Source organism: Ovis aries, chromosome 8, assembly GCF_016772045.2.
Source record: "Ovis aries strain OAR_USU_Benz2616 breed Rambouillet chromosome 8, ARS-UI_Ramb_v3.0, whole genome shotgun sequence".
NCBI lineage: Eukaryota > Metazoa > Chordata > Mammalia > Artiodactyla > Bovidae > Ovis > Ovis aries.
Window position 1 is genome coordinate 27,383,800 of NC_056061.1, and position 16,180 is coordinate 27,399,979.

Below are 16,180 nucleotides of genomic sequence, written 5' to 3' on the forward strand. Positions count from 1 at the left end.
TATCTAATTATTTTTGGGGAAAAGAGTGTCATTTTAAGTAAAATTAATGCATTTTAGAATCATTTCTTCTCTTTGATCTGGGAAAGGGACATAAGGCCAGAATCTTTTAGGAACCAAATCATATGATGCATAAGAATTGCTGAGATTGTTTTTAAAATATGATTTGGACTATAAAAGGTGGTGGTAGAGTTGTACTTTTGCTTGCTTGTTATCACTGTTTACTTTTCTAGAGGCTTCAGCTATTTGTGTTTTGGGATACTAGTATCTCTTTATATATCTTATTAGCCTAGGGAAATATTTTTATATTATCAAATATCAAAATGTGAACGATGTGGGATGGTAACTGACTAGTCGGAGGATTAGGTTTGTCAAGTGGATTGTCTAAAGGATATTAGGATATGAGTCAAATGTCTGATTTGCAGCCTGATGGCAGACAGAAGGCCAGCAGGCTGGCCAGATAATAAAGGCCAATAGAAGGGACAGGTTAAGGGAAGAGGTGAAAGTCAGTCTGTTTCCATTATAAGATTTTATAACAGAGCTGCTAGGTTAAGGAATTAAGTTATTTCCCATTTATTCTAAATTTAATGTTAGAAAAAATTTTTTAAATCGAGTTTATCTTTTGAATTGAAGGATTTTCTTTTTATTAGACATTTATATTTTATTTTAAAGATAAAATAAGATGTTTTTGGTCTAGATATCATCTCTAAGTAGTCCTAGATTTATCAGCTGTACCCACCTACACAGATTGTCCTTAATAGCCAGGATTGACTTCTTTTTTCTTTTCCTGTTAACCTTTGTCTTTTCATAATTGAGTACTTAACACAAGGTAAAATGAGGTGGTTAATCTGATTCGTTTCAAGTGAGAGCATTTGGACGTATTTATGTAGCCAGAGCAACATAAAGTTGTATTTTCATGTTCTTCGTGAGAGTACTAAATTACTACATTGCTTGTGAAATAGTTGTAAGAGTAAATTAAAAGACTTGTTTATTTGAATTTAAGTGTATTCTTTGTTCCACTTGGTGTTTTTATTTTTTTCCAGGTTAAATATTGGCTGTGAATCACTAACATATTGCTTATTTGTTTCTTTCTTGAGCAATTCAGTATAGAGTGTACTTTTGAAACAAGTCAAAAGAAAAGTCTGGTCGCAGAGTCGGACACGTCTGAGCGACTGAACTGAACTGAATATATTGTTTAAAGTCATTTGCTAGTACTAACTGGTTTTATGATATGTTATATTATAATAATGTAACATAACATAACTTCATATAAAATTAATATATGCTGTATGTAAATAGGTGCATCAGCTTGTTAATATTAAAATGCATGTTAAGGGCATAAAAATGACATTAATAAATTTGGTTAAATATTTCTTTAAAATGAATGTTAGATCTAATATAGGCATCTTATTTTAGGTGTATTTTCAGTATAGAATTTAGAACTAATGTAATGATTAAGAGTGTCAGTTTTACAGTATTAACCCATTTCTCACATAACGTAAAGGTAAAGAATTTTCTTGTCTGATACAGACAGTCTATATAGCAACATCTGTCAGCCAGCACATGGTTATGCTGTAACCAAGCTCTGAAAATAGAAATATATTGTAAAATATAACTAAATTAGGCTTTGAGTACTTCAGACTTGGAATCAGAGACTGTAGAAGCATTTTCATGGTAGTTTGTAGAGATTCAAAAAAGAAAAAAAGAAAAAGCATAAAATATTGTAGCAAGGTATAACATTAGTTTACCACCCTAAAATTAAGCTCTCTGGCAGCTTTCCCACTTGACATAGTTGAGAACCTGGAATTAAATTTAAAAGGCCTCAAGATAGCCAGGATAAACAAGTCCAGGCTGAAGACCATGTACATAAAATAGCCAGTTGATCCCTCTCCAAGTTTGTTTGCTTTTACTTTGATAATTGAGACAGGTTGATGATGTGGTTTCCAAACATTCATGCTTCAGAGAATTAAAAGAGGAAATGTGGGGGGAGGGGATGCCAATAACAGAAATAGGCATTACTGAAGCCCATCAAAAGGTGTAGTTTATAGCGAAGGAAGAAGTGACATAAGAGGAAAAGCAACATTAAAAACTGGAAAGAGGCCATTTAATGTAACCACACTTAATATAAAATTATATACTTTAATGCTGTTGTTTCTCATAATCAATTTATGACTGTGAGTCCTCAAAAACAGGTTAAATTATGTTTAATTTTTATTTAAGACAGGGAAACTTAGAGTAGATTTTATATCAGTTTCCATCCAAAACAGTTAAAATAATAATTAATGCGTTAAATAATCTCTGAACTACTTATAAAGTTAGACTATTCCGAATGGTTCTATGTAATACATATTTTCACTTTGGTGCTAATTTTAGCACCAAAAGTGCTCTAGCACTTTCACAGTAGTGAAGGTCGACTCCAGGGCTCAGGTAGCTTGGGGCTGGACATTGTTCTGACCTCTTCCTTGCAAAAATATACATCCAGTTCAGTTGTTTTTCCTAGTAGAACACAATTTTGTTTTATAATAGATAATTACTGAAAACCTAGAATTTGCTTTATTTAAATTTCTTCTGCTGTACCAAAATTTTCCCCATTATTACTACTTCTACTTTAGTCGCTCTGTCATGTCCAACTCTATGCGACCCCATGGGCTTTAGCCTACCAGGTTCCTCTGTTCATGGGATTTTCCAGGTAAGAGTACTGGAATAAGTTGCTATTTCCTTCTCCAGGGGATCTTCCTGACCTTACCATCTGAGCCACTAGGGAAGCCCATGTCTTATTTAACAGCCTTATTTATTTTCTTATTGTCTTATTTAACAGCCTTATTTATTTTCTTATTGTCTTATTTAACAGCCTTATTTATTTTCTTATTGTCTTATTTAACAGCCTTATTTATTTTCTTATTGTCTTATTTATTTTCTTATTGGAACTCAACTATATGAGAGATCTTTTACCATTTTCTCTTCCCAAGGCCTTTCTCTTGTTGAATATAGCCACTTTGAGCTGCCAGGATGAGCTGATAGAGCATACTTCTTGTCCTCAATCAGAAAAATTCACAGGTAGCAACGTAGATGGGTAAGAGGGTAGATAAATAGATTGGCTCTCTTTGCAACCCCATGGACTGTAGCCTACCAGGCTCCTTGGTCTATGGGATTTTCCAGGCAAGAATACTGGAGTGGGTTGCTATTTCCTTCTCCAGGGGATCTTTCCGACCCAGGGATTGAACCTGGGTCTTCTGCATTGTAGGCAGACGCTTTACCGTCTGAGTTACCAGGAAAGCCCCATAAGACTAATTAGATAGTAGATAATGGACAGATAACACTGACTATTTTGCTATGTGATGAAGGTACATGTTTTTTGTCCTTAAAGAACACACCCCATGTAGTTGAAGAGTCTAATATGATGAATGAAACTATTCTGAAACTATTCTGTGAGTTTCAAACAGTGTGAGCATATATATAATTAAAAACCATGAGTTTTAGATTATAGGAACTGAGAAAAGAGAGATAAGCATAGGTGAAGTCATAAGAGGAGGCTTACTGAATGAATGTGAGTTGCACTGGGCCTTTAAGGAACAGAAGAATTTGGAAAATGTAGAGGAATGAAGAAGGAAGGCATTTCGACTTGTTTGGAGAAGTAGGCAAATGAATGGAGGCAAAAGTAAATATATGAGATTTTTTTTTTTTTTTTTTGGCTGTACAGCATATCGAGGTCTTAGTTCCGCAACTCGAGATCCCTGCAGTGGAAGCACAGTCTGAACCACTGGACTGCCAGGGAAGTCCCATGTGAGAGGGATTAAAGGTATAAATGATATTAGGTATAGATGGTGGAGCTTGATATAGAGGACAGTGTTAGATGAGAGGATTTAGATTTTAATATCAGAGATGAGACCTCATAGCTTCTTGGGTAGAGACGATAGTATAATAAATGTAAGTTCAGTTGAAATTCAGGTACATAGACAATTAACTTCCCATTGCGAACTTTATTCATTTCACCTCTCTCTGGGATAGAAGGGGGAGGTAGACTTAGAAAGTAAGAAGGGACATGAAAATAGAACAAATGGGATGTCTATCTCATGTACGGCAGTGCTTTGGCGCTTAAGCCTAAAGTGGGGGAAGTGTAGACTCTCTTTTAAAAAATCTGTTTAAAAAAGAAAAGAAAAACAAACCCAAAACCTGTGGGCTCTCTTTCCCAAAATATACAAGTGCATTAAAAATCTGCATATAATTTCAGGTGGTATACAGACTGTAACTTAAAGATCCATGTATTAAACAAAGTTCTTTCAGGAATAGAATTGTCTCTTCCGTCTTTGTATCCCTAACATTTGATGAATAAATGAGTAACTTTATACTTGCCTTTTCTTCCATCTGAAATGCTTCCCTTATCTGCCAGAGAAACTGTCTCTGGAAGTTTCTCTAATACCGTCCCACACCCAAAAGTTTAGATGCTTCTTTCTCTGTGCTCTGTGGCTCTGACCTTGTTTTATAGTAAGAGCTGCCTGTTGTTAAGCTCCTGTCCGGTATCAGATACTCTACCCATTGCCCTTCCCCCTGACTTTTTTTTTTTTTGCTTCTTTTTCTTATAATTTCTTTGAAGGAGATATTTTTATTTCTATTTTACAGGTGAGGATTTATGCCAAGGCCTCAGAGTGAATGGAACAAAGATTTGGACTTAATTATTAAATTGGTTTTCATTTTTATTTAAATGTCTGTTTCTCCCTCTGTTCAAAACTCTTCAGTTGCAGAGACCTTCTTCCAATCATTTTTCTGTCTCCAGGGTTTAGAACATTGTCTGGCATTTTGGTTTAAAGAATATATGTGAGCAAATGAATATGTATAAAATTATTCCTTTTCTCTTAATTTTAAGGAAATTAAAATTCTGATTTTTTTTGCGTAAAGATTATAAAATCTTCTAGGATAGGAATTTTATATTTTATTTTTTGGTGTCTTCAGTAGGAAATAACACCTACCAGGCACAGCGTGACCCCTCGGTAAACATTTGTTGATTTAACTGATAATGTACGAAAGTGTTTTAAAAAAAAAACAGCCATTGTTCAAATGTAAACTGGTGAGATTAATGAATTCATTATGTAAGTATGTAAGTACCCTACTACAGGATATAGAGCTTACTGTTGAGCCTCATTTAACCTAGACAGTATGCTTGGGTCTAAGTTGTCTTGATTTAGGAAGACAATCAATTTTTTTTAAATTCAAGGTATAGATAGTAATTGACTTATTTTTATATTGTGAGTATTCATTTGTTTATATATTCTAAATACAGTTGAATGTTTTTAAATTCCGGTCATCTGAAACTTCTCCCTGGCTTTTTTATTAGATAGAAATTTTTATTTCTCTTTTTTGAATGGGATTATTTTGGTTTATTCTTTTCATAATGGAAATTTACATGACTGGAGGAATACAGTGATTTTAGATTTATTATTTTTTAAGAAACTAGAATGAGATAAATGTAAAATATATCTCATAAATTTTCTGAATCTATGTTTTGGGCATACCTGAGATTTGGTTATCTATTAGGTTTATGAAGAATCTTGCATTGTGTCACTTGGCCTGAAATTCAGTTCTAGTGTAGACTCTGTTTATGATTGCTGATTTGAGATTAAGAGATATATTATTTATATTTACATCATAACCTTTCTAACACCTAACAGGTGTATAAAGGGAAGTGAAAGTGGTGTATAGATAGGGGTAACGCAGGAGAGTATTGCCATTTTAGCCACAAGTCACCTACCAGAAAGTGGTAGATCTAGTATTTAAAGCCATATTTCCTAGGGTTTGTTTTTTCCTACTCTATCACAGTTAGATTACCATAGGTGAGGGTTTAAAGTTTAAACTAGTTTCAAATAAATATCAAATTCATCAGGACAGCATTTTAAATGTTAAATTGGTTTATATTTATCTCTGATAACTTTAAGCTTTATGGTATATGCTTCATTTTTGCTTAGGTAAATATGCTGAAGATATATTTGGAGAATTATTCAATGAAGCACATAGTTTTTCCTTCAGAGTTAACTCATTACAAGAACGTGTGGACCGTTTATCTGTCAGTGTTACACAGCTTGATCCTAAAGAAGAAGAATGTAAGTTTATGCATATTTTCTTTCACATGTATGTTTTTGGTTCGGTAGGATGAGTGATATATATAAGAACAGTATTATACATGAATTTATTAAAAAACAAAAACAACTGGGAGAAATGTGCTTCAGTTAATCAAAGACACACACAAAAAACGTGAATTTACTACAAAGCTTTTTTACCCACGACCTTTGTTGTACTTGTTGTAATAGACTGGTGGCTTATCTATAAATGCCATTAGCATGACTTACCTGAATTGTCTACTCTTTTTTTCTTCTTTTTGTATATTAAATAGCTCTTCGTTTTTGACGTAAAATTTTTTTAAGCCAGACTTTTCTTCCATTTTCTTTCTCCCTTATAATTTTTATTTATTTGTTTATTACTGTGCTGGGTCTTCACTGCATGTGGTGGAGGCTTCTCATTGCAGTCGTTTCTCTTGTGGCAGAACACATGCTTTAGGCATGCAGGCTTTAGTGATTGTGACCTGTGGGCTCAGTATCACCCTTTTAATTTATTTGTATACTTTTGTCTTAAAAATAAAAATTATTTGAAAATTATCTGCAATTCTTAGGTTTGATTTTTTTTTTTTTAAGAATGAAATTCCTTTTAATATGCTTTTATATGTGCATATTGCTAAGTCACCAGAATCTGATCTGGTTATTTAAATGTTACTTCCCATTTTAAATGAACATTCCCTCCCCTCCAAACAAAAAACAAAACCCTAAATTGCTAATATACAGGACAAAAATGTTCTATACTGAGATATTAAGCTAGGGATATCAGGCTTAAAAAAATCACATTACATGCTAAAATAATGGTATAAACTTTAGTGGTAAAATATTTCATGCACTGATAGAGTACACTGAATGTTGTTGTTTCTCAAATGGCTCTGTTTTTTTTGTTTGTTTTTCTACCAAGAGAAATGAAATTATTAAGAACATAATTTTTGCTTATCTACCCTCGAGAATTATAGTTGTAAGTTATTTATCTCTAAACTTGAGCAATAAGAATATTAAAAGATATCACTGGGAAACTCAAAAGGTAGTTTTGCTACCTTTTATATGGCAAATATATAAAATATAATGATGTTTTAGTGATTGAACCAACAGTTTCTGACATAACCTAATTTAATGCCTAAATAAGGAGAGGTGAATACTTCCTATGCCAAGTTTCCTCTGCATGCAAAGATATAAACTCCCAAGTCTAGATATGAGAAAAAAACCAAGACAGTACTTTAAAAATAAAAAGAAAACTTTATTGAGGTATATTTCATATACCCTACAATTAACTCTTGTAAAGTTAAAGTGTATGATTCAGTGGTATTTAGTGTTTTCACTGTAATGTGACTATCACCACAGTCGGTTTTAGAACATTCTCCTTACTCCAAGAAGAAACCCTGTATCTAGTGGAGTTACTTCTCATCTCCCCTTCTCCCTGGCCTCTAGCAATCACTGTCTACTTTCTATCTCTTTGGATTTGCCTATTTTAGACATTTCATATAAATGGAGTCTTATAGCATATGATTTTCTGTGACTGGCTTCTTTCATTTCTTAGCATAATGTTTTCAGTACTAGTTCATTTCGTAGAATGTATTGACATTTCCCTAATAATGATAGCTAATGATGTTGAGCATCTTTTCGTGGCTTATAAGCTATTTAGAGACAAGTCACCGAGCAAGAAAGTGGTGGATAGGATTAAAACCAGGGTTTTCGTCCTAGTTGCTCTGAGTGAAGTGGACCAAGTGCACAATTTTGAGAGACTGTACAAACAGGGAGTGGATTGTTGGCATTTGGGTGACATGAAATGAGGGAAAGTCAGTCTGGTCATTCCAGATCTTTCTTTTGTCCGGGATATCTAGATGTCTGTCTCATACCTCTTGTTTTTAAATGTTAACAACTGCAACTAGTTCAGTTAAAAACAAGTAAAACAAAAATGATTCTGTTTGTGCAAAGGGCTGGATCTGGACTTTACATTGTACCAGAAGTCTTATGACAGAATTGTCAATAGATAGTTAGCATGTGCTTGTTCCTTTAATAAAACTACGGTCAAATGTAATTCACAGTGATGTATAAATGTAAAAAAAAATTAATAAAAAAATAGTGATCTGATTTTTTAAGAAAACAGGGTTTAAATGATTTACTAGTCATTGTGTATCTTCTTTTGGAAAACTGTTCAGATCCCTCTCCTATTTTTAATTTGGATTATTTTTCCTTTTATTGTTGAGTTATGCAGATTCTATACATATATATTCTGGATCCAAGTCCCAAATCTTATGATTTGGAAAGATTGTCTCTCATTCTGTGGTGATTTTTTTTCTTGGTGGTATCCTTTGAAACTTGTTTGTGTATATCAATTACACATCATGAAATTGTTGAAATAAAAATCACTGCTAATATTTAAAAAAATTTTATGGCCATACTTTCAAATATATAATTTGTATTCAAAATTTCTTTTTTAAATAATTTAAATATGTAAGTTACAAGTGCTTTTCATCTAAAATATATACAAGCAGCTTTTTTATGTAACAGAAATAAAAATTAACATTAAGTTTCAAAATATTGTTAAATTTTAAGATATTTTAGCATTCCCATTAAAATTGAAAATGAAAATATAGATACTAGTAAATAAGATAGTTTTAAGTGTTTTTAAAAATTCTTAATGTGCCAACAACTATCAGAATTATTTAGTTTCCTTTAAAATTATATGGAGCATGGGGGAAGAATTCAGAATCGTAAAGTTGAACTACTTAATTTGAAATTGTCTTGGGGATGTTGGATAGAGGAATTTTCAGTTATTTAACCTATATTTTCTAACTCCATTAAAGTTCAAATAAAATAACATTGTGAGTAGAATAATAAATTACAGAATGTAACATCAGTATTTTGGGTTTTTTAATTACCGTTAAATAGTAACAGAACTCTCATAATAATTTAGAATGGGTAAAAAACTGAGTTTTAAACAAAGATCTGTACAATTCTATTTAGTTCAATATGTTTACAAACATTTTGCTGACTTGCTGTGTTATATAACACTAAGTAATATGTCATTGTTGGCAACTGCAAGGGGCTTTGTCACACTGGTCTGTTAACAAATGAGAGAAATGATAATTAAGAGGAACTGAAGAATGAAAAATGCTTATTACTTTACATGTTCTTTACATTCTTTACTAAGAAAGTTTTGGGAGATTAAATACTAGGTTTTATATTTAATAGTTAATAAGTGAGATAGGGTAGTGGCAAGAATTGGTTCATTTTGATTGCAGAAAACAGAGGCCACTTCTGACATGAGCCAGAGGAACAGTATATGGTATTGTGGCAAAGAGATTAGCCTCAAAGGCAGACAGATCTGCGTTTTCTGTTCTGGCTCTACTGTTTATTAACCAATTTCTCTTGGCCCAGTTATGTAATATTTTCTATTTTTATATGTTTACAAATGACATAATAATTCCTGTCTCATTAAGTTATTATAAAGGTTAAGTAAAAATTACTGAAAACATCTACCCCTGTAGTTTGTACTCATTAAATATCTCTTATACTACTCCTTAGTGATAGTGGAAAAATTTTTTTCCTTCTTTGAATTTTATTTTGTTGTTTTTAAGTGCGTTACAAGTCAGGTAGCAGCAGAATTGCTGGGGATGCAGTCATATTGTGGCTGTTGCACAGCCAGCCTTACTGCTTCACTCACTTCATAGATCCAAACATTTGTGTTGAGTGTATTTTATTTGTGAGGATGAAAGAGATACTATTTTAGGGAGAAAAATAATTTAGGACTTGTGATTATTTAGTACTGACCTTTTTATGGCATAAAGTGTTTATCATACTAAAAACCATATGCAAATATGTATATTTCAATATAAAGTCACCTAATTTTTTAATATCAAGAAATCACTCTAAGAGTTAAGAATCTAGTATTTTGGCACATTTTTTATTTAAACATGCTGAACAGTCCCAAAGAAGATGAGTAAATGAAGTTATTTTAAATCCTCATATGTACCACTTATTTACTAGAGATACTGTAAGTAATAAATTGTGTTACTTACTAGAGGTACTAATGTATAAGACAGCTTCAGTCTTTAAGAACTTGTAGTTAATTGGAGATCTTTATAGTACAAGATAAAAGAAAAGTGAAACAAGCAATAATACAGATTGCCCAGTACTTGAAAGTTTCCTTTTCTTTACAGTAGATTTGTTTTAACTTTATGGTCCATGTTATAATATTTATAATCTGTATAGCATAGAGGGCAATACTGTATTTAGCCCAGAATGCCACTAATAGTGAAGTAACTCCTTCAGTGCTATTGGTATAAGCTAAATAAAAGTAATAAAGGAAGATGGAAAAAAGATTATAGATAAAAAGAGGAAAATGTAGGTTGCTGGGGGCTAGTATGGTAAGTAAAAAAGAAAAAGATGTTTTGATGGAAAATGAAAAATGTGCTTCAGGTGTCACTAGAGCTTTCTGAGCCTTAGAAATCAGAGGTTGCGTTAAAGCCCATCTAAATGCTTTTGAACTGTGGTGTTGGAGGAGACTCTTGAGAGTCCCTTGGACTGCAAGGAGATCCAACCAGTCCATTCTGAAGGAGATCAGCCCTGGGATTTCTTTTGGAAGGAATGATGCTGAAGCTGAAACTCCAGTACTTTGGCCACCTCATGCGGAGAGTTGACTCATTGGGGTTGGGGGCAGGAGGAGAAGGGGACGACAGAGGATGAGATGGCTGGATGGCATCACTGATTCGATGAACGTGAGTCTGAGTGAACTCCGGGAGTTGGTGATGGACAGGGAGGCCTGGCGTGCTGCAATTCACGGGGTCGCAAAGAGTCAGACACGACTGAGCGACTGAACTGAACTGAATTGGGAAAATCAAGCACAAAATGATTTGTGATGTAATGATAAGAGCATTTATTTTAAAAATGTGATTCCTGATTCATAAGCCACTACAGACACAGCCTTTTGACTTTTAAACAAATGCAGTGTATGAATTTGTCCTTATGTTAAATCATGTTAGTAAAATAAAATGATACATGTTGGATTTTGTTTTAGTATCTTTGCAAGATATAACAATGAGAAAAGCCTTCCGAAGTTCTACAATTCAAGATCAGCAGCTTTTTGACCGCAAGACTTTGCCTATTCCATTACAAGAGACATATGATGTTTGTGAACAGCCTCCACCTCTCAATATACTCACTCCTTACAGGTCAGTAGGCTAATAAATAAGAAGGCTGGTTACTTATCTCAGACTTCAAGTTTCAAAGAGGTCTAACCTAAATGCTAAATCTCCAAACATTTTTTTATTTCACTGGATTCCTGACCAGTGCAGAGACCCCTCCATAGCCAACACCTTTAGAAAACCTCTGCTTTATTCGCTAGGTGAGTTCCTAGGATTCTGGCATACAAATCAAAGGAGTTGTTTTGCCAAATATTTTTAAGAAAAGCCAATGGCAGATATTACTCTAAAGGGACAAGGAGTTGTTATTATCTTTTTAATTTAATTTCTAATTTGATGGGAAACAAAAATAGTTCAATATCTCACTGCATTAATAAAATAAATATCATTTTTTCTTGTTCTTATCTACTCTTTATCTGTATGCATCATATTTCTGTGTAATGACTATGTAGTATCTGTTTTTAATATTTTTTTGCCATTTAAAAAAATCTAGAGTTATTCAACCTTTCTTTGAGTCTTTCACGTAAATTGTTAAATGAGGAATTTAAGAGGCACAACACATATCCGAAATGAAATGGTATTTGGATAGTTATTTGAAACTATGTCAGTATGCAAGTCATTGGATATAACTATTAGAATGACTATTTGGTGACATTTTTTTTTTTTCTGTTTGATAAGTAAGAAACCCTGTACAGTTTCTCTATTCTGTTTTCCTTTCAGGCTTTTATCTTTGGCAGAATCATTTATAATTATTGAAATTTCCCACAAGAATTATAGAAAACTTTGTATTCAGTAGAAGTTAGGGATGAAAATTGTCCAGTTGTACTTTAAATTATTAATACAAACTCTGTAAAACTTCTGGTTTTCCATTTTCCTTAGTTTCCTGTCTGATTTATGAGAAATGTTCTATTGGTGCATATTGTGATTTACTATGCCAGCATTTTTACACATGCTATATTTTCTTAATGTAAGAAGAAACAATTTTAGTAAAATAATTTCTATTCTGATTGCCTCTCTAAGTCTCCCTAATGTATATTTTCATTGATATTTTATATTTCAGAGATGATGGTAAAGAAGGTTTGAAGTTTTATACCAATCCTTCATATTTCTTTGATCTTTGGAAAGAAAAAATGTTACAGGATACAGAGGATAAGAGGAAGGAAAAGAGGAAGCAGAAGGTATTACAAGAAATTCAGAAAATTGAAGTTAGTTTTCATGTATTTGTGTTTTGTTGCGTATGTGGAGCCTTATTAATTCTATACTTTGACAAGTTTTATTCTATTTGGTCCATATAGTAATCACACAGAAAGATCACAGTCCAGTGGGGTGAAAATATGGTGTGATAAGTGTGCTAACAGAGGTATGAATGGAGAGTTTGAGTAGCACAAAATAGCACCAGCTTTAGACAGGGTGGGCCTGATAAACACTTCAACAAATCTTATAATGAATCTTAAAAAGAACAAATAAGAATTAAGTGGGCCAGGGAAGAGAAAGGCATTCTACTGAAAAAGAACAAAGGAACATTGCACAGATATTGGTAAAGTAGATTAGTTAATATTATCTTACCACAGAGCATATCCTAAATGCCCTGAAAAAGTTATAACATGTTATCTGTCTGCTGTATTGTCATTTTCTGTTTTCTGATGAAATTCACTTGGATCTGTTTATTCCATATCAATGATAACTAGAAATATAAACAAAAGAAGCGAAGTTGGATTTAGGCAGAATTATGAAGGAGGAGCCTGGTAGGCTGCCATCCATGGGACGCTAAGAGTCGTATACGACTGAGCGTCTTCATTTTCACTTTTCACTTTCATGCATTGGAGAAGGAAATGGCAACCCACTCCAGTGTTCTTGCCTGGAGAATCCCAGGGATGGGGGAGCCTGTTGGGCTGCCGTCTATGGGGTCGCACAGAGTCGGACACGACTGAAGCGATTTAGCAGCTGCAGCAGCATGAAGGTGGCAAAGTTTGTCTTTATCATCCCTCTGTTTCTCCTGTAGCTACTTCTGCTTTCCCTGCACTACCCCATAATGCCTGCATGTTATTATTTTCTGCACTAGACAGTGTACCAGTGTTCTAGCCAGAATTTGCAAACTGGTGACTGGTAGCCCAGGCTACGCTTGCAAGCAGTTTTGTTTGACAAACACAGTGGTTTTTAAATTTTTGAACTGAAATCCCTCAGATGGCCATGCCCATCTAGTTCCCTGCAGGCCTCATCTTATACCTGACTGTTACCATTCAAGCATGTCACCTGCTTGACCCCTTTGGCATTTGATTTTTTGTACCTTTCCTTTCTATACTTTTTCTTCCACAGTTTGAGTCACTTTTTGTTTTAATCAAATACCCTATTTTCTGTTGAGTGACACGGTTATTATGGTTTAATTGGGTAATTGGATTTTTTTTCTAATGTATTGGCTAGCTAATTAGTCACTTCTCAGATCACATAACCTTAGTACTAATTTCCGGTTTGGGCTGGAAAAATTAATGGTAGAAATTTCACTCATTATTTCAAAAACTAATAGATGAGGGAGCAGAGTTGACAAATCTTTTTTCATCTGAAAGGACTTTCTGACCTCAAGTTTTATTCCTCAAAAACACTGTTTTTATCTGATATATCAATTCCAAATAGAGGTTAAAAAAGCATTAGAAAATGGGATTATAAGCAAACTCCTAATATTTAACTCTGAATGTACAAATGAACTGTCTCTGTTGTTATTTTTGTTATACTATGATGAGTTGCTTTTTCAGTATTGATATTATAATTCTATTTTGATTGTTTTAACCTCTTTTAAAAAACATAGAACTTCAGCATTTGGCTTTGTTTCAATACATCTGTTATAGCAGAAAAATCTAGATCGTCCTCATGAACCAGAAAAAGTGCCAAGAGCACCTCATGACAGGCGGAGAGAATGGCAGAAGCTGGCCCAAGGTCCAGAGCTGGCTGAAGATGATGCTAATCTCTTACATAAGCATATTGAAGTTGCTAATGGCCCAGCCTCTCATTTTGAAACAAGGTTTCTTTTCTTTTGTTTGTTTTTTAACAAAATTAATGATAAAACACTGGCTTTATTTCTAGTATCTATGTGTCTAAGTCTTAGGTCCTGAACTGTTGAATTGATAGACGATGTTCTATAAGTATTGAGATGATTTGGAAAACCTAACCCCTGTGAGCCTACTGAAGTCTGATCTTGGGCAGTTTATTTTCATACCTGGATTTCAGTTTCGTTATCTGTAGAAAGAAGTGGTTGAAGCAGATGATCTTTAGCTTTATTTTAACTTTCATATAAAGTCTCAGGTCCTTCTCAGTAGTTAGGCTGAGTCTGTTAAAATTTCATAACAGAGTAATGGGGGTCTGGATTTTTTTTGATGTATTATTGATTCACTATATATAAAATAGGAGTTGAGAAGGGGTTATATTTTGTTCTTTTTCTTTCCCCTGATTTCCTTTCTGTGTCGCATTTTCTGCCTCAGATATATCAGGGCTTTCAAACAAAATCACTCATCCCCTTTTGCAGAAATATACAATAGGTCCTTCTCCTTTCTCAACAGCCAAGGGCCCTATCTAACTAACATGCAACCCTAACAAACATTATACTAGTATCTCTCTGTGAAGAAATGTGTACAGTTGATTTTAGTTATTATTATATATCTTATAGTTATTGATTTTTTTCAGTGGAAAAAGCACTTGAGACTTTCTTTTGAATAATACCTATAAATGATTGGGTCATAAATGTAAATTATCTTGTTCTATTATAAGAGTGTAGACATGATACTGTCTATATACAGTACTGAAAGAAAGAGGCTGAAAGAATTGATTTTTTAAATTAACAACCGATAGACAAACATCTGTTTTTAATCGCTATTAAGTAATTGAGATATTGCTGACCCAATAGTGTAAATATAAGCATTTCTAACTTGCTTTATACACATCTTTTAAATCCAGCTTTGTCCGCAGAGTGTACTATAGTCAGTAAATGTTTATAAATCTTCACATGCCCAAAGTATCTTAAAGTTTGCTTAAATCTGTTTTAAGTCACTTGTTATGTTACTCAGCTATTTTCTGAGTACTCTAACACCTTTGAAAACATGAAAAAGACAAAAACGATGTAGTTAGGGATCTCTGTGCCACTAGTATCATTGAGACCTATCTCCCCTGGGCACAAGACATTTGGAAGTCATTTAGGTTTAAAAGAACAACAGGTTCTTCTGGTGTATTAAATGTTCATATTCTAGGTTTTTGTCATTAGCATCTTATTAAGAAACTAAATAGAGGCAGATAGCTTTGAACACAATTTGCCTAAAAGTTAACTATTATCTTGTTTATCAGATTATGAATGTAACACTTTTTACCTTTGTGAGCTGTTAGTATTCTATTGTAAAGGAATAAAATAACTGAAGGTCATCATAATAACTTAAAATCAGCAAGGAAAGGTTGCATTATGAGCAGCATTCTGTGTTTTAAAAGCAGGATGAATTTCTGAAAGAAGTGTCCTAAAAGTAGTTAAAATATTGGCATTCAAAGGATAAATCTTAAATATCTCATGTAAAACACTTTATTTCAGCAATACTTCAAGAAAGATACACTAATTTATTATTTTTTTCTAGACCTCAGACATATGTGGATCATATGGATGGATCTTACTCACTTTCTGCCTTGCCGTTTAGTCAGATGAGTGAGCTCCTGACTAGAGCTGAGGAAAGGGTCTTAGTCAGACCACATGAACCTCCTCCACCTCCACCAATGCATGGAGCAGGAGATGCAAAATCCATACCCACCTGTATCAGGTATGTCAGAACAAGCACATGATGTGTTTATCACAGGTGCTGGTAGCCTTTTTCTTTAAGGCCCTTGTAATAAATATTTTCGGCCTTAGGAAATATGGCTTTTGTCACAACTGCTCAACTCTGACATTGATGAATGGAAGCAGCC

The 16,180-nt window shown here is 33.5% G+C and overlaps 1 protein-coding gene across 3 annotated transcripts in view; it reads left to right on the forward strand.

Moving 5' to 3' along the window:
- Nucleotides 1-16,180, forward strand: part of WASF1 (WASP family member 1) — a 124,288-nt gene that overhangs the window by 104,713 nt on the left and 3,395 nt on the right. The window contains exons 3-7 of one of the 3 annotated variants that reach the window (XM_060419500.1): nucleotides 5,958-6,092; nucleotides 11,125-11,278; nucleotides 12,309-12,453; nucleotides 14,092-14,264; nucleotides 15,856-16,035. In XM_060419500.1, the coding sequence (XP_060275483.1) occupies nucleotides 5,958-6,092; nucleotides 11,125-11,278; nucleotides 12,309-12,453; nucleotides 14,092-14,264; nucleotides 15,856-16,035 (787 nt within the window). The remainder of the gene's footprint in view (nucleotides 1-5,957; nucleotides 6,093-11,124; nucleotides 11,279-12,308; nucleotides 12,454-14,091; nucleotides 14,265-15,855; nucleotides 16,036-16,180) is intronic. The other 2 variants (XM_060419501.1, XM_060419502.1) reach the window with 2 other exon arrangements.